Source organism: Hyalella azteca, unplaced genomic scaffold (assembly GCF_000764305.2).
Source record: "Hyalella azteca isolate HAZT.00-mixed unplaced genomic scaffold, Hazt_2.0.2 contig15387, whole genome shotgun sequence".
NCBI classification, from domain to species: Eukaryota; Metazoa; Arthropoda; class Malacostraca; order Amphipoda; family Hyalellidae; genus Hyalella; species Hyalella azteca.
Window position 1 is genome coordinate 338,319 of NW_025945243.1, and position 19,020 is coordinate 357,338.

The 19,020-nt window shown below is 40.4% G+C and overlaps 1 protein-coding gene across 2 annotated transcripts; it reads left to right on the plus strand.

The window, feature by feature from the left end:
- Positions 1 to 713: 713 nt before the first annotated feature.
- Positions 714 to 18,870, plus strand: LOC108672831 (GRB10-interacting GYF protein 2). Of its 2 annotated transcripts, XM_018160570.2 has the most exons (23): positions 714 to 796; positions 2,464 to 2,761; positions 5,856 to 6,017; positions 6,549 to 6,874; positions 6,999 to 7,198; positions 7,480 to 7,662; positions 7,912 to 8,086; positions 8,350 to 8,788; positions 9,035 to 9,682; positions 10,041 to 10,220; positions 10,870 to 11,018; positions 11,210 to 11,738; positions 12,326 to 12,763; positions 12,941 to 13,041; positions 13,251 to 13,356; positions 13,523 to 13,647; positions 14,084 to 14,348; positions 15,016 to 15,201; positions 15,357 to 15,527; positions 16,027 to 16,084; positions 16,447 to 16,794; positions 16,967 to 17,196; positions 17,500 to 18,870. In XM_018160570.2, the coding sequence occupies exons 2-23, from the start codon at positions 2,648 to 2,650 to the stop codon at positions 17,596 to 17,598; spliced, it is 5,232 nt and encodes a 1,743-aa protein (XP_018016059.1). In that variant the 5' UTR covers positions 714 to 796; positions 2,464 to 2,647; the 3' UTR covers positions 17,599 to 18,870. The 2 variants fall into 2 exon arrangements, with proteins under 2 accessions (XP_018016059.1, XP_018016060.1); XM_018160571.2 differs by lacking the exon at positions 5,856 to 6,017.
- The last annotated feature ends 150 nt before the right edge of the window (positions 18,871 to 19,020 follow it).

Below are 19,020 nucleotides of genomic sequence, written 5' to 3' on the forward strand. Positions count from 1 at the left end.
TCACGGAACAATGGCGAATATTTTTCAAGTTATTTCTCCGTCCTTCTTAGTTATTTGCCCAAATTCTACGTTAATCGACGACATTTGTCATCTCCTCAGATAAAGTCGCCACGATTTCGTCATCCGCTACATCAAAAGCCTCCTCTAACTCGACATTATTGCCACGTTCCTTATTCATCTAACGAACACAAAAATCACTCAACGACTTCTAACAACGCACTAACTCTTGCGGATGAGAAAATACTGTTAGCTAATACTCTCCTTGCGTGACCGAATTGACACTTCTCCGGAGTTCGCAGGGCGGTCCGGAGAAGTGTCGATTCGGTGTAGTTACAGTATGTCGCAGTGCTCGAAACATATGCCGATATGCGTGAGCGGTTTTTGTCACGCAGTGGTTTTTGCGATCATTAAAAATGTTTGGTGCTATGCATCATTCGTCTTAGCTACTTTAATAGGCTGGTGGAAGCCAGTGGCATGCCAAGCATGCTAATTTGTAAAAACCGTAATAGTTCACGCAAAATTCTCGAAATGGATTGCTGATTCCTTAGAGTTCTTCATAAATATAACAATGATTGTCGCATACAGAGACAAACCTCTGACATAAATTTGGCATCGTGTTATTCTTTTCTGAAATCTACTACATTTTTTCATCTCGATGCGAAAAAATAGAGGGATAGCTTTATTTTGATCGTCATTCATTTGTTTCAAAGCACGCAACTACGCATGCGCCAGCCCAACTCAGCCATCTTTGTCTTGTCAGAAGAGTCTACTGCGAGTATCTACGCATTTATCATTGGTAAATGATCTTCTCGAAATTTTATTTGTTGAATGCTGGGGATCAATAACAACGTGAAACTTTCACCTGCACCATGCATGTATTATGAAACTCGTTGATTTGCTTGAAAAAATCAATACAATTCATACGGGCTCCATTGTTTTGGTTCAAAACACGATGTGAAAAGTCTCGAAAAGAAAATATTTGTAGTGGGCACTGGGCAGACAATTTGTTTTTTATGGCATTGATAATTGAAACATGGTTTAGTGGCATTTATTATTTGCTCTTGCCTAAGCATTTCAGTTGTCAAGATTCGAGCAAGTGCACAATCATGACATTGATGACAACGAAGCGCCGGAATTAACCGCTTTGTGCTTTGCGCCAATAAATATCATTCAAAATCATGTGCTCCGCGTGACATTATTCGTCGATTGTCATGCCACATTCGCTCATTTTACTTTGGTTGTAGAACATTCACTTTTAAGTCTGGAATTCATATTCTAAGCACTAGTAAGCAGAGAAGTGGTTACCAAGTTCTTTATGTTTGATAGTCTAGCTCAACTTGCAAGTTGCTAACTGTTGCTTTGCACCTTACAAATTGTTGAAATTGATACCATTCTCCTTGAATTTGGAAGCATGGTGGCAGGGAATTATTGTGAGTACGTATGCGTTTGCAAGAGCATCGACCGGTCCGGCTCAGCGGGGGGGGGGATTCAAATTCAAATTCGGTCCACCACGCCCCACGGCCAGTGTAGCTGTCAGCTGACTTTCTTCAGAAGTGCAAAAGCTTTTGCCGGTGAAGGTGTTTTACGATCGGTCCGTAAAGAAGCGTTGATCGGTTCAAAATGACATAAGAACAGGTTCTTTTGAATAACCTATGGATTGCCACCATGTTTGGAAGCAATTGGAATATAAATATATTTTTTAGGCCCACAATCTACTAGGAATCTAGTAGGAAGTTAGGTGGAAACCAACCATAAATAAGATGAAAGTGCAGATGCTTGCAGATTCAGTCAATTTCACCCCCCAGTCCCACAGCACTTCTAGTATAGCCCTTGACTAATTTATCAGTAAAAACTAAAAAAAAGAATGCATTCTTGTCTGCAATTATAAAAAAATACCCAAGAAACTTATGTACTCCTGATTTTTTGAATTTTTCACCAGCTGCCTGACATTATTAATTATAGACTTGGCTATTGGTGTTAAAAATATTTATCTAATCACTGAGCAAACTAGAAAATTTGACAGAATTTTCAGAGAATTGGTAAAAAATAATAGTTTCACAAATAATTTTCCAAAGTGAAACGCTTCATTTTTCCTAAATTTTACCAAATAAATTTGTTTAGAAACATAAGGCTAAGTAAAATTGAGAGCTATCCTAAGCCCAGATTTTTTTTTGTTATTATTATTATTTTGTTACACTCACTGGGTGCTTCAGCCACAATGCCACCTGTTCAGACGTCCTATATGAAGATCAATGTTATACATTTTCCAAGAAGTTAATTTGATGGCAAATTAGCTCATTATGATCTCTCCTTAAAGCCAATTTGTCTTGCATTAAATAACATTCTGAAAAGGCTTTGTATTTTCTCTTCCTTAATTACCATAATGTCTGTTGAAAGTTCTCATTTTGAATAACTAGAAAAATGTCTAAAATGGTATCCTAATCTGTGATGATATATGTGCAGGATTTGTTGTTCAAGTATCATCTGTTACCATCAAGTTACCTATCATCTATACAACATCTAAATTGGGCCTGATCGTGATAGTGGTGTGATCATTGAAGTGCTCATCTAAAGCAGTCCATTTGCCAGCCGCCACCTTCACATCATCACTGCCATCACTGTTGGCATCTGCTCTCGTGTTAGCGACATGTCAGACACTGAACTCAAGTTTGGACCCGAGTGGATGAGGCAACTCTCCTATGGTGGCCAAGCTGGTGGTAGTGCACTCCTCTGTCATCAACAAGTTCCTGCTAACAAAAAGGCAAGAGATTAAATGTTGTAATTACATTCATAATATATGGAAAAAACTTGCTGAATTTGAATGCTGTTAGTGTGTTTGTCAGTCGAGTTTTTCCTATGATCTTGCACATCATTATTTCAGAATTTGGCAACTTTGGGAATTATAAAACTCATTATACTGATGTGTTTCAAGCATAATCTTCTATTATGGTGCATGTGGCTTTTAACCTAATTTTTTTTTATTGACTTTACTATTGTATTGCAAAAATTTGGGAAAAAATTCACCAGATGCTTGAGATTGTTTTATTTTTCTCTGTTCTTGTTGATCCCTTGTTCGTTCTCAGGGACATGGTTTCTATAATAATTATGAAGAAACTTCACAAAAGTTAAATGTTTCCTGGGCTTTTTAAGATTAATTTTCCAATATACATTTTAATCCATTAATTCAATAGCCTAAGTTTTATACCCTATTCTTCAATTTATTCTTCATGTCAATAGTGACAATGACCCTTAGGTTTCAGTTTTCTTTAAGCAATTGGTTTTGCTGGATGCAGCTTATTTTAGCACTTTAGGTAGAGTTGATGAATTGAGGTAGTTTGATCACAGACAAGTGTTCAAAGCCTATTTAAAGTATGATTAACCTTGTGATCACTTTGCTACAGCATTTCTTGGGGGTAATTCAAGTATTAGTGATCACTCTGGTCTCTAAACCTCAATAACACTTTTCCAGAGGGGATTTGCTGTAGTACACACTATATAAATCATTGAACATCTTATGCTGGGTAATGCAGGAGTGATGGTTTCAATTAGTAAAATTGTACATTTTAAGAATTACTAGCATTTTTGTTTGTATACCTATCTTCATATTTAATGTTTCAATTGAGATTTTTATTTAAAATTGGAATCATTTGGTTAAAATTGCATTTAAATCTACTTAATGACCCTCACACACTTTCCTTTTGGATTTGTATTATTCCACTTAGGTCATATTTTGAAGCATTTGTTTAGCCTCGTCATAATCAGCATTTTTTTTAAATACAGAGATCAATCAGGTGCTGTACTTCCTTAAAATATACTCATAAAATGCAATCATTGTTGATCTGGATGTGCTGCTTGAATATGTTCTGTTCATTTACATTGAATTCTATTGCGCACCAGCCTACTATCTTCCAATTATTATTTTTGTGTTTCTATATTGATTCAGTAACAAAAAATACTATTTGAATTACCAAACACAAGTTATTTCATATTTTGCCTTGTGATCTGCCCTGAACTTCATAGTATGAGTATCTCGCAACAAAGTAATGGTATATATAAGGTTTAAGGTTGTTATTGCTTGCTTGAATGATGTTTGCATTGGTGCTTTGACCATCCAGTTTTTATGCCAGATTATTCATTAATGCTTTCATGGATTATTTACCTCTAGATGCTTGGGTCTTGTACTGCAGTATGCTTGGGTCTTGTACCACAGTATGCTTGGGTCTTGTACCACAGTATGCTTGGGTCTTGTACCACAGTATGCTTGGGTCTTGTACCCCAGTATGCTTGGGTCTTGTACCACAGTATGCTTGGGTCTTGTACCACAGTATGCTTGGGTCTTGTACCACAGTATGCTTGGGTCTTGTACCACAGTATGCTTGGGTCTTGTACCACAGAGAGACGTATAGAAATAGACTGGTATCTGTTGAGCTGAATAAAGGGTATACAACCAAGTATTCAATTAAAATAATGCGGATTTATTGTTTTGTACGAATACTTTTTTCACCTGAAAAGTGAACATGTTGCATTGTTTTTTGTTGCATTGAGATTTAATTTCTTTTGATAGTATTTTTGAATACTATGCGTCTCTATACATAATTTAAATCACTTTTCCTGTTAAGTTTGTGTACTTACATACATTAAAATACGATTTTTCAAGTGTACGATTATTTATTTCCCCCCACTGTAAGGTTCTTGAATTAACCTTCATTGCTTGGAACAAAGTTTTCCACATTTTCATCATGCATCAACTTTCATTCATTTAAGTCATAACTTTGTTTGCATTATGCTTGTAAATCGTTTATTTTTTCAAATAGTTGTTGTTGGGATTCAAATAATAATGCAATTTTTGTAATTTCATAATATTATCACTATGAATGGCACAGCCTTTCTGGCAGATTTTTTTTTTTTATTTGCCAAATGCTGCATGGCTGATAAGTTATGCCTCCTCAGCCTCTTTATATACCAGGTATACTCAAGGAAGCAAAGTGATCATGCTTAGCATTATATTTCAAATGTGGATTTTCATTTCCTACTCATCCCCAATTTGCCTCCTGCTTGCTTTCTGAGTTTCTTGAAACATTTTCATGCCACTTCTTGAACTTTCCTTGCGACAGCTTTTTTCTCTTAGAGACTACCATCACCACACCAAATAAAGGGACAATCTCATTGTTTATATGAACTATTGGCCAAGTAGGTAAATCTTGTCTCAATTGCTTGAGACATTAGCTGTAGAAACTAAGGTTTCAATTTTGCTTTGATGGGGTTTAGTCCGTATTGAACAATTTTTTTTAACTGAGATTTCTGCCAGCGGGTACTTTGCTGCAAAGGCTAAGCTAAACCTCTTCTAGTGATGTGTTCTACCTTGAAATTTGTTTATTTCATCTAAAAAATTGCAAATATTCAATTTTTTGTTGGTAAGATTTTGCTGCTTGAAGAAAATAGATCAATAACTTTGGTCTAACTTGAATTGTAGACATCTATTTGAAGTTCTGGTCATTATCATCTATTTGGTTATGCAATCTCGCAAAAATCTAATTGACTTGTCAATATGAATTTTACTGACCATTATTCATGTAAGAAAATATTGCGGATTTCGTTTTTGATTATAACAGCTATGGGCAGTGTGTAAACTAGGATTTGGTTAGCATTGAGTTCAGCATCGAAGATGTTGACATTTGTATAGAATTTGTTTGGAAATTTGTAAATAGCTGTTGGTCAAACTGCAAGCATTAACAAATCGACAGTTAGTGGAGTTGAATGCAGTATTTATTTGGACGGTAATCATTAGCTGGGTAATGTGTGGGAGTTGCTTTGTGGTTGGGATGTGGAGGACTGACCTGGTGTGGTGACCGCAGCCTGCCGTGGCCGAGCACCGCTATAGCAAAGAGAAGATGCTGGAGTTGTGCTCGCGCATGGAGGCGCCCCCTGATCATCTCGTCGATGATCCAGCTGGGCTCTGTGGGGATCAAGAGTGTACTGTTCCCCTCGCCTTCACTTCTTTATCGCAAGAAGAGCAGGTAAAGACACTTCTAGGAACTTCTTTTCAGTCCCTCTCTAGGCTTCCTACTTGCTCTTCACTGCTTCATACTCCTCAGTGTGAATATAACTAAGTTCTCATCATTTGTAACTTACGCAGCTTTGCATCGTCTTTATTCTATAACATACTGAGCTTCCTATTATCTGTTACTCAGCTTTTCATAATATGTAAGTTACTCGGCTTCAAACATGTCTCATCCAGCGTGGGCCATTGTCATGCAAGATGTGTTCTTTTGTCAAGATTTTGACTGCGTTTAAGCTCTTCACTAACTTATTTGTGGGCTTCTTCTGTTGTCTGTCTGATTTGCTTGCAAACAATGTCATGATTTGAAAACTTTGTTATTGTATGGGCGATGGCAGTATTGTAGTCCTACAGTTAGGGGGATCTTGGCATGTACTTTGTGGTTATGAGTCTTATTTGCCGTAGCTTCACACTGATTATTCTGCAGGTTATTCTTTAAAGACTTGTACAATGTCATGTAATGAATGACCTAATGTTGTGTGGTGTGCAGCGCATGTGGCAGCGCAACATCAACAGTGACAGTGCCCTACGCTTCATGGCGAACGGCAACACGGGACGTGGTGGTGGTGTGAGTGGTGGCGGCGGCGGTGGAGGGGGTGGGCTGGTGGCGCCTGGTAGTGTTCTGGGTGGCGCCACTTCTCTGGGTGCCGGGGGGCCAGGCGGCCGTGGTAGAGGAGGCAGCATGGACCGTGGAAGGGGCCGAGCGAGGGGCGGCCCTACCCAGCATTACATGCGTGGTCTCAGCTACGAGGAGGACGGCGAGTCTGGTCGGGGCACGGGACTCAGGGAATTGGCGCCACCTGGCATGGCCATGCGGTGAGTTAATGGCGTCAGAACATTGCATTTTGTCAACATTAACTCTGTTCTTTCTCAGGTACTGCCAATTTATTAGCTGAGTGTGACTGCCGTATGCTCATGCAGGTCATTTTTTTGTGTGCAGACGAGGTGGTGGCTTTGAGCGGTCATCAAGCCTGTCAGGTGGAGTGGGGCTTTCTGGAGGCGGAGGTGATGGTCGTGCCGGGTTGGGGGCGTGGGGAGTAACACCTAACATCACTGGTGACCAACCCTCCAGCCAGATATCGGGGTCTGGTTATCATTCCTCGCAAAATATCGATCACTCGTCTCGAGGCTCCTTGCAGGGTAAACTATTTGTAGCTATGGGACTTGTTCATCGGGGTTTATGGGGAAGCTGTACACGATATTGTGCCATTTTTTGCTCCTGGATCATAATTTTGTTGTAAAAGTTGCCTTGTTCCTCCTGTTCTTTTTTACAGTTTTTCATATTCATTATTTGCTCTAAGGCAGTCTTCTATTAGTGTTGAATGGGCAGTACAACTAAGTCCAAAATTTCTTTAAAGACTAAAAAAAAAAATCATGATTTGCTTGTTAAATTGGAGTTATAAAATCTAATCTTGTTGCAGGCGAGGATCGTGGGGGAGCTTCAAGCCCCCGCAAAGAGCAGAGTCGAGCCTCCACTGAAAACTGGCGTAATCGTGACCTGAGTTCAGGCTCTGGAGACGTGACGGGGCTGCAGGAGCAATGGCGCTCCTCCAGTTCCTTGAGTAGCTCAGCCTTGGGCCCCCGGCCACAGTCTGACAAGTGGGGTACGTCAAATATTCAAAAGAACATGCAAGTGTTACTCGGACATTCATCATGATTAGTAGTTTCTCTATTTTGGAGCTTGAAACCAATTCTAAGATAGTTGAACAAGAAGTTCACCCTTAGTTGTAATATTTTTTTGCAGTAATGCAAAGTTTATTCTGTCATATGAAATAAGTTGATGTAGGATTTCGGTGTTTCCTTCTAGTATGAAATTAGTGAAGTATGAGGCTAACGGTAGCCTATGTCATCAGGCTCTAGTCGTTTAGGCAACAGCAACGGGTGGCGGCCCCGGGATGGTGGAGAGGAGACGAGCGGCTTTGGTGGGGGATATGCTTACGGGGCGTCGAGAGGACGCGGGCAGCAGCGCACCAGGCCAGCCTGGGATAACCGACGCAATTGGGGCGAGGAAGACCGACTTCCAGAATGGTGAGTAGGGTTTTGTTACGTTTAGTAAATTTCCACCATTTCACTACATTTGGCTTGATAGTAGAGATAATTTTCTCTTATCTTCTCTTGGAAAAATTATTTGTTCATTTTATTAACTGACAGGACTAAAAATGTTACTTGACCCACTACTGGTGCATCCTGGTTTTAGTTGCAGTTATTTTACATTTTTAATTCACTCCTAACTTTAGCTTCGAATAACCCAAAGTAATAGTCGTTTAGGTTGTTGTGAATTCACATTACAGGGCAACGGATATCGGCCACGAAGCACCGCGTGGAGGAAGCTTCGATGCCAGTGGAGCGTTCCAAACTCCTTCTTGGAGCAGTGCTGATGACGATCATGGAGCCAGTAACGGCTTTTCGGGCAGCGCTTACAGCAGCACTAATCATTATTCTGTAGGCGGCACAACTTACTCTAGTGCGGGCGGCAGTTATTCTAGCAGTAGCAATAGCTTTATTGCTACGGCTGGAGGCTTACGAGCTCGACACAAGAGCGGCAGTATGGGACCTGGTGATTTACTGGCCTCTGACTTGGTTTCCTCTGATGGGCACAGCAGTGGTTCTAAAGATCCATCCCGTAGCAACAGAGATAAAGATGCATCCTCAATAGTGAACGGTTTCCATCGCACAATCGCGTCTCGAACTACGTCTGATGGCGAAAATCTCCACTCAAATGACCCGCAAGTGAGTACCGTAGTTCATCGTACGTAGCTCTTCTAGTTGTCACTTTATATAGGTATATCTCTGGCTCGTAGCTTTTGCTTGACTTGAAGCTGCCCCTATCTTGAGAATCTAGATTAGCCTTGAAGTAATATTGTCGAAAATTTGCGATTATGCTGCTGCGTGGTTTCAATTGGAAAAAAAGGATAATTTGATCATTTAATTTTTTTTTCATTCCCTGATAATTTTATTTATTTTTTTAATTCCCAGAAACGGTTGTCAGAAGCATTAGAAGTGCATGGCGAGAGTAGGCAGGGACGGCCTCTAATGAATGGTTATGCGGACGATAGTCGAAGCGATAGCCGGAGCAGTCATGAGGACTCAAGTTCTCCTCTCAGCTCGGAAAAAAGCAGCCAGGCTCACCTTGAAGGAACGAATCCTGCCCCAGTCATGATGGAGTTGCCTGGGACAAGAAAGAGCGCCTCCGAGGACAAACTTGCTGGTGCTCATCGCCGGGAAACGTCGGAAGAAGTCAACCCGAATCTCCAGCTACGACCACCTGTAAATCACTTGGAACATTCTAAAAGTGAACCTGCCGTTTCTAGTGGATTGTATACGTCAGAGAGCTCAGGCGTTGGCGGACAACTCCCCAGTGCGCAAAGGAATTTAGTTGGTCATATTATTCAGCCTTCCCTCTCTTCCAGTAAAGAGGAAAAACTGCGAGAACCTGAATTAGATCACATGGCGCTCAACGCCGATGATCTCGTTGCCAAATTAGTAGACGAGGAACCCAAGGTTTGTGACCCCCTATCTGCCAATGCTCAGCGCCGCCTTAATCCCTCGCCGCCTGCAGGCTTCTTGCCTTTGGCTGATAACACTTCCGCCGACGCCCCTCAGTGGTACTACACAGATCCGCAGGTCAGTGATACGGGGATGTAATTCCATACATTTTGTTTGATTGCAAGTTGTGCAATTGTCTAATGTTGCAGCTAATTTCATAGATTTAATTTATTTCTTGCTCTTTTACTTGTTTTAACTAATACTATTAACCTGCAGAGTTATATAAAGGATATGGTTGAATAAATTAGATCAAAAGTTGATAGGGAATCAACAATTAATATTTTCTAAAACTGCCGCGAGATAAATCAATTATCTAATCTTAAGTTCAGCCTCATCTTGTCGGTCCCCCCTTTCATTTCAAAAGTTGAATGATTTCACGCCCAAAAACTATTTCCACTTATTGATTCAACGCCGGGAAATCATGCTTTTCCTACAGCAAGAAGTTCAAGGCCCCTTCTCAGCCATGACAATGGCGTCGTGGTACGAGAGTGGCTATTTCGGTGACGATCTTCTCTTGCGGCGTGACTGTGACGACAAATTTGCAAAGCTGGGCGATCTTAAAATGGTTTTTGGAAGAGTACCTTTTGCTTCTGGACGTCAAGTTCCTCCTCTCAAGGTGAGATTTCATTAGAGTGATGAATGTAAAATATGTTTACCATAAATTTGTCTTTATCTAAACCAAAGCGTAATATTTTCTCCTCACTATGCAACGTCAATAGTGATTACCTCGATAAACCTGTCTAATTTGTAGGTATGATTTAATGGGTTGGGATTCCTTGCAACTTCCTTTCGTCTCCCTCTTGTGGGGGATCTACCTACTACATGCGAGCGACCTTTTCACCCGGTGGTGATTTGTCGTTTTTCAATTATTAATATTAGTTACAAGATGTTGATACTGATCCTACCGCGCCGATTTCAGTCCCAGACTTTGTGACTATTTCGACTAAATTGCTTGTAAAGGAAAAAGGTTTACTTACGATGCATGATATCTAGTTCTCTAGCGTAAGTCATTATTTTAGGTGATATTCTAATGCCTCCAATTGGGATATGAAATTCATAAATTATCTTTGTACTTTTGCTGGAAACGCGATTTTCTTAAACTAAAATCAACGATTTTAACTTGAGAAATAAAGTGAGTGGTTGAGTTGATGAACTGCCATGCTCAACAATGGCTGTTCTGCGCACCTGTAGGTTGAGTTTCACATACTTAATTTGAATAGCTGTATGTGTACCCATTTACTAGTAAAATCTTGCTTGTTGAGCAGATGTCCAAGCTTCGGGAGTCTCCTCAGATACCACAAGATGCTGAAAAAGAAGTTCTTCAAAAACAAGCTGCTGAAAAAGAAGCATATGAGCAAGCATACAACGTTTATAATGTGCAAATGCAAATATTTAATCAACAGTTCAGTAATAGGTATGTAAAAGTTGCAAAAAATAGTGGTACAATTTTTGTGCAACTATTTAGTCTGTAGGATTTTTGTCTTCATCAACTTTCTGAATTCAGATAGCATGATGTAACTAGCCTTTGAATGTTTTTATTAGCCAAATAACTGCCTTATCAGGTTGCAACCGCCTAGTTCAGTTTCATCTTCCTTGTGTCCGCAGACGGGCTCAACTGATAAACACTCTAAGCGCTATGGAAGGCTGGGACCTGCTTACTAATGAGGACCAAAAGAACCTTTTTATGAAGCACTGGATGAACCTGATCCCGTTATCTGAACCTGTTGCTCCTGCACTCCCTTCATTTCTACTCAATCCGTCATCCTCGTCCGCTGCTACTTTATCTCTGTTGAACCTGCCACAGCATCTGCACCGTCAGTTGTCGCAGACCTCGTTGTCTGCCGTAGCTGCCGCCCCCAGTCTACAGCAACAGCAGGTTACGAACAACAACGTGGCTCAAGCTCTACAACTAAACGCTTCCATGCCTGCTTCTATCATTGCTGCATCAACTGCGGCCAATGTTGGTAACATAGTACAACAGCTGCAGCACATGCCTCAACATTCCACCCATTCAGCAGCTTCGACATCTGAAAGTAGCCACTCGCCTCACTTCCAGCCTCTGCCTGTAACTCTGCCAGAACCGCAGCACTCGGGCCTCTCTCGTGACCCCATCAGAGAACTAGTGAACCAAATGGTGTGTGTGGTTTGGTCAAGTAGTCGTGCACTATATCTATGTGAAATAAAATCCGAATGCTACTTCCCAGAAATGCATACTGATTCCCACCAGATGTCTAGTGGAATTTTAAGCTCCAATGTGCATCGTTTCTGAATGATCGTTCCTGAATGCGATGTTTACTGTGGGGTTGAGTTGTGTTAGTAGGGCTTCTGTCCAATTTTCCTTCTTTGGCTCTTGCGCACGTGGTCTGTTACTGCCAACCTGTTTTTTTTTTTTTGTAAATTACCAGCGCTGCTGTCGTCAGCTGCAGTGGGCTGGTAATTTGAGACCGGCTTAGTGTGGATAAATGATATTTGATTCCGGGAATTTCCGATGATCACAACGTTCCTTCCGCCATCAGAATGATATTCAATCAGCAACTCATTATGTGAGATAGTTGTGATTTCCAATCAACCTTTGATAGATTTTTTGTCATCTTTATAATATTTTTCTATCTTATACCTACGTACAAATCACCCAATACACCCAATATTTTTTTAATTCACAAGTGTTAAGTGGCGCTTTTATGTTTGAAGACTTGATTAATTGCTAACTTGCAATTCCAGAGCTCGGTGGGTCTGAGTCAGAAGAGCGCGTCTCCCCTCAACACGCCTCTGACTATGCCAGACCTCTCTGCATCCATGGAACCTTTAGCGGCACTTACGCCCCAGCCCAACCCCCTGCAACAACTTTTGCTCAAACTGCAGTCGGACGTGAGCAGCAGCAGCAGCAGCGCTCTCCCTGCCTTGCCATCTCTTCCTCAGCAGATCATTACTCCTTCATCACTGAGCAGCGGTCTGCAGCTCCCCTCTACTAGCTCTGCTCTCAGCTCGCAGCTTCCCGTCGCCCCAGCTCCTGCAGAAGAGAACAGAGCTACTGCTGCTGCTGCTGCTGTCGCTGCTGCTGCTACTACTACTACATTATTGACGGCTTCTCACCAGCCGCAGGAAGATGTCTTGCAAACCTTTATGCAACAACTTACAAAAATGCATCAAAAGGAACAGGTAGCTTTGCCGTCACATCTGTTGATCACTATATATTTAATATTATTGATAATAGCTTATTTACAATTACTATAAAGAGGATAGTAATTTTTGTGCTTGTTCATCGAAAAGGTACGAAAAAAGAATTATTAGATTGATTTAATTCCTTACATTTATGGTACATTTCTGTATTATTAGACTCAGGCAGCAACGCCAGAAGTTTCGGAGCCTGGAATTATTGAAGTAGACAAGAAACGACCTCAAGCCAAAAAACAGGAGGAAAAGAGGAAAGATATGCGGTGAGAGAAATGAAATTTATGCGATGAGAGATGTTAAAGATACGTGATGAGAGATTTGAAAGATATGTGATGAGAGATATGAAAGCAATGCTGGGACAGATAAAATAAACTCTGTTTTTATTAATGAAGACCTTTTATGTGAAATTTTTGTTGAATTAATTTGCTGTCATTTATAACTCTTAAAACTATCAACAAAATCCTTTTTTTAGATCAAAGAAAGAGGAGGAGACAGCAGCCAATAAGAAACAAGAGGAACGAAACAAGCAGCTTGAAGAACAGAAGAAGAAAGAGCTGGAAGAAGAACAGAAGAAGAAGGTACGTCGTTTTTTTCAACCTTCATTGATGTAGTACTTCTAATTGGTTTGTGGGAAGTAGTGTGAGACTGGATTTTTATGTTTGACGTAGAAAGTAGGAGTGAATGTTGATTGTTGCAATTGAATGGCTAATATTAAAGTAAAATCCTTAATTGTGTTTGATGCAGGCAAATGAAGCCAAGCGCAAGGAAGAAGAAAAAAAGAAGAAATTGAAACAGGAAGAGGCTATCAGGAAGCAAGAAGAGAAAAGGCGTATTGATGAGGAGAACAAGAAAAAGGCGGAGGAAAAGAAGTGAGTGGATCACCTTAGTCATCTCTTTTAAATTATATAAATTAATGTTACTACGAGGCGGCGTGATATTGCGTTCACTAAGGTGCGTGTTCTCAATTTATGGATGTTTTTGGGTTGGCTACTACCTAATATCTGTTAGGGGTATTGTTTTGACATGTTCATGATGCATTGTCACCAGCATGAATAATGAACGAAATTATGTAAGATGTGTACGGCTATGAAAATTCTCATCACATGCCGGCAATGGTTGGAAAATTCAGCAATTATAAGCAACTTCTTTTATGCATTTGCTGTTTGTGGAAAAACAATCACAATAATCAAAACAGATTATTCACTTGGCATGCAAAGTAGCGAGTTTTTTTGGTAATTAAGCTTTTAAATGCATGCATTGGCCATGTTTATTTGAGAGATTGATGGATCAAATTTGTTACTGGAGGCGAGAGCAGCAACTACGCAAGCAACAACAGCAACAGGAGGAGATGAGGCGCGTTGCTTTAGAGGAGGAGCGAAAACGCATGCACATGATAGAGCAAGAAGAGATTGCTAAGCAGCAGGAGGCAGCTCGCTTACAGCAACAGCAGCAGCAGCAACAAGCTGCCTGGGGCAACGCAGCTGCGTCTGCTACTCCTACAGCGAATGGTGGGCAAAAAGCCCCATCACTTGTGCATATACAAAAAGCTCAGCAAGAAAAAGAGAAGCTGGTGAGTGCTCCTCTCATGTGATCGGGTTTGCATTCCAGTAACTTGGTACCTACCATGAAAATGTTCAGATGGAAATTTAGTGTAATGATTTGAGAAAATATTAGCTGTATTCAGATATCAAGATAAAAGTCCACGATCTTCGTTTGAGGCGTAATCCTCATTTTTTAACTGCTTTTAGTCGTACCTCGAAGTCCTATGAGGTTTCTGTTCATAAGTGCTCCCAGTACCGAGCTCGTGGCATCGGAAAGAATTCCCAGTTGTTAAAATGTGTTTGAAATTAGAGTTTTTTCATATATTTTTGTTTTCACGCTCGGACAACGCTCGCCGTCGCGAGCTAGCGAAACCTTTTAGGATGCATTTGGATTTTATTTGTTCACCTATCCTTCCTTAGCGTCTTTCAAGTGCTTTAAGCTTTTATTCTTGCTAGCATCAGTGCGCTGGTCACATGAGACCTTCCGCCGCTTGTTAGATGACAATACTCCCTTGATAGTGGTGACTACTACTGTGATGATACTACGTTACATTTATTTTTTTTTAAGTTAGGAAACTAACTTAATTGGTTAAAAGGGCCTTAATTTTACTGAAATTTTTTTTATTTTCTATATCTCCTTACTAACTTAAATTATTTATTCAGTCTTGTTCCTGATTACCCTTTACTAATACCCAGGAACGAGATCGACTGCTAAAAGAAGAAGAAGCAGCTCGTAAGCAAGAAATGCTTCGGGAAGCTGCAGAGAAGAAAAAGTCCTCGTCCATGATGCTTAAGTGGGCCAATAAACAAGACGGTGGCAGTGGCTCCAGCGTCAAAAGCTTACTACAGATACAAGCCGAGGAAGAAAAGGAGATGAAAAAAGTTAGCTGCAAATATCTCTTGTTTTGTAATATCTTCGTTTAAAGTTACTGACTATAATGAGATTGTAACCGAGTTTTTAACCAAGCCATTCATTGCTATTGTATTGTATAGAGAATTCAAATGCTTTTTATTGACGAGATTGTGTTTCTGTTCAGCGACAGACCCGCGAGCAGGTGGAAAGCAAAGGCAATGCCCATAACAACCCGAGTGCCAACAGCGCAGGAAGTCGCTCATGGGGTGCCAGCAACCAGCCGCTCTCGTGGGCATCACGAGCTAGCAACAACGCGCTGCCGCCTACTCTCCCCAATGGCAACATTTCCGGAAAGGTAGAAATTCAGCGATCGATTGTCATCTAGCACGATTATTCTAACATGGAAACAGGGTTTATTCATATTATAAGAATAACTTATCTCAATAAATGTTTCATAATGAATATTGAATTTATTATATAATGAATCATTTAATCATCAAATTATAACCATTTTCTTCGAATATTTTAGTTTGTTGGAAAGACGGCATTGGTGATGAACTAAGATTCTACCTCCAAGAATGAGTGTTCTGACTTCATCTTTGCACTTGATAATTGGTTAAGTAATCCATATGGGGAATCAATTTTGATTTTGATATCTATTTACTTCCGTAAGAAACATTACTCCGCATTTTTATTCTATTAGGTTTTTACGTTGTTAATGAACTCATTCGGAAATTTGAAAAGAAGCTCCATAAGCTTTGGATGCTCATTTTCAGTTGTTGGTTTCTATTATTATCAAATTCTGAATAATTTTGCGAAGTATAATTATGATTTTCAAGCTAATAATTCATCAGAACTGGAACGAGAGCAACAGCGGTGGATCTGCATGGAACAACACAACTGCGTCCGCGGGTAAGTAATTTCTTTCTGACCCAGCGCCTAGGTCTCTTTAACTTCGCGTCCTTTCCTGTTTCTTGTAGAACGCATAACAAATCTATACACGAGCTTTTTTGTCAGTTATGCGTGAAAGAAAGAAATTGTGCCTACTATCAATAACTTAATTGAGTGATCGTGAATCAATTTAGTGATGTCAATCCTGAGTTACATTCTCCTGTGGGTCGACAACGGCTTCTGTTATGTGCGAGATTTTGTATATCTCACGTGTCTTAACTTTCTTTTACCAATAATAATGAAAAAGTGTTATTATGGTCAATTAAGTTGATTCAAACGTTTCGCAAGTATTGACAGTCAACTAATAGTTTCGTGCGGTGCAGGAGTCGGCTTCTGGGACACGGTAAACAGCGAGAAGCCAGGCGCCAAGACTGCTGCTTCTGTGGCTGCCACGCGTGTTCCTGCTAAGCCTGGTGCTAGCAAGTCGCCTCTGGCTCAGCCACCAGTTGCCAACAAACAGAATAAGACGACCGTCAAGCAAAACCTCAACAACAAACAGATCACTACATCAAGTACCAACCTAGCTTCAAAAGTAGCTTCAAAGAAGAAAAATAAAGATGAAGATGCGGTCAAGAAAATCTTCTCGGAGGGCGTTGGGGGCCCCGATGATGATCTCGCTGACTGGTGCTTCGCAATTCTTGCCAAGCTCAAGGTTACTTCAGGCATTGACGGTGGGCAAAAATTACTAATTATTGAAGGTTTTATCGCGTTATTAATGAACCTTTAATGTCGCTCGTCCTAAACCCCATACTGCATCCAGTTTCATTAATTTTACTAGTATATTTATTTATTAAATGCTGTTTTCTCAAATTATTTCATTATTGAGTTTTTACTTTACTGCAGTACCAACTTTCATCACCTTCCTACGTGACGTTGAGAGTCCGTACGAAGTTCACGACTACATCCGCTCCTACTTGGGCGACAACGCCGATGTTCGCGAGTTTGCTCGTGCTTATTTGGAGCGTCGTAGCGCTGTGCTGAACGCGACGCGCCTGAAAAACATGGCCCACGACAACATCTTGGGCCCGGCACCTGCCATCAATCCCGCATCGGATTCTTTCCAGGAAACCAAGGTGAGGCTCGCTTGGTTCAATGAATTTCACGTAAAAAATTCCCTCAATTGCGGGAAGTTGGAATCACTTCTGACATTTGACCTTACTGAAAAACACAATTTCATTCCCAAGATAATTACGCAAGTTACCATGTTAGCGTAATTTCTAATTGTTCTGTTATTTTTTTTTTTTGCGTTTACAACCATTATTATGTGAAATCATTGGAAGTTGCGGAAAAGAGCTAAATATGTTTTCTTCACACGAGCAACTTCATGTGCTTTTTTCATCAATTGAAAAAATTCCGCACCAATGGCTTCTTTTCAGAACCGCAAGCAAAAAGGCAAGAAGAAAATCCAAAAAGTTGACAGTGGTCTGCTGGGCTTCACCGTGGGAGGCAAAAGTGGTGACGGCATCACTCAATAGTGAACCAATATCTTTGTTCATCTTCTATCCTGTCGACTACCTGGGTTTTTCTTGGCTTAATCAGTGGTTCTGCCCTCTAACCTGTCCAATTGTAGTTGTAAAGAGTTCCTCATAAGACTAGCGTTGGTCATTTTTGCTGCTCTAAAATGCCGTAAATTAACGGGTTCACTTACATCTCCATCTGTGAGCTTTCGTCGTTTAAGTTACGTTACGATATTCTCGAAAAACTGGCCATGTTCACTTTTTGCTGTACAATTGAGTGCTCATCTTTTTGCTTATTAGAGATGCGAATTTAAGCGGGTCCTTTTTGTTGCCTCAAACACCGATACAGCCTAAATAAATTCATACACGTATATTAAAAGAGTCTAATGTTGACTTTTCATAAATATTTATTTATCTACTGAAACGAATAAAATCTGCATCTGAAGAGTCTGCATCTGGTTTTATTTGCGATAAGGTTGACTAAATGCGTAAGAATTTGTCACAAACGGAAGGTGCGCCGTCCCTATCGTTTGATTGTCGAAGCGAAGATTCGCTTTATGACAACAAGGCGCATTCATCAGTCGTACAGTCATAGTGCCGGTTGGCTCGATGGAAATTGGTACGAATTTTCTATCATTACCGGTATATTAGTCCGAGTTTGAGTGTTAGATGCGAGTATAGAATGTTCTACTCGTATGGTTTGTACAACTATGGCGTTATTTTTTATAATCACGGACGCGTTTGAATTTTCTTTGACGAGGAGCACAGCCTAGCAATTCTCCGCGAGTTTGTGTTACATCTGACGTGATTTCTTACTGGTTTTGTTCTTTCTGTTAGTACCGAAGAATGCAGTGCCGTACATAAGAACATATGCAAGAAATGTTACATAAAATTATCAAGTTCTGCCTTCTCGTAAATGAAAATTAGACAAAAAGTCGGGAATTATTTTTCTCTTGAAGAAATGATGTTTTCTCTTACAAGTCAGGTTCTATTTTATCATGTCATCGAGAAGAATATTGAATATTTCTAAGCTGTTTTTTTGTAGCGAGGAATTCAATGGAACGATCTTGGTGAAACTGGGAAAATACGATTGCAACTGCTAAGGAACGGATTCCTGAGTACCTGACCCTTTGACTGTGCCTCCAAGCGGAGCCGCTCGCACAAACTCGTGGATCCTACAAAGCAGATCAGCTCATCATGTCTGGCAATCTTTTTGCTCTATTGCAGGCAACTTTGATATGTGAGGAATGAAAAGTACTCAGTTGTGTGGAGTATATGGTTCATGATGAACGTACTTTCTCTTTCCTGTTATTCTGAAGTGATCCTTTCATTTCTGCTCGCGTATGTTGCAGTATTTTTTACGTGTTTTGTCGCTGACGCAATATTTTCGAATTTTCGAGTTATACGAGCAGTTCACGGAATGGTGCTTGGTAATGATGG

Bases quoted from the DNA above. Each gene is read 5' to 3' on its own strand.
- LOC108672831 (XM_018160570.2), top strand. From the start codon at position 2,648: ATGTCAGACACTGAACTCAAGTTTGGACCCGAGTGGATGAGGCAACTC. The intron at 6,018-6,548 runs GTAAAGACACTT...TGTGGTGTGCAG, and splicing joins CTTTATCGCAAGAAGAGCAG to CGCATGTGGCAGCGCAACAT. The intron at 12,764-12,940 runs GTAGCTTTGCCG...CTGTATTATTAG, and splicing joins AAATGCATCAAAAGGAACAG to ACTCAGGCAGCAACGCCAGA.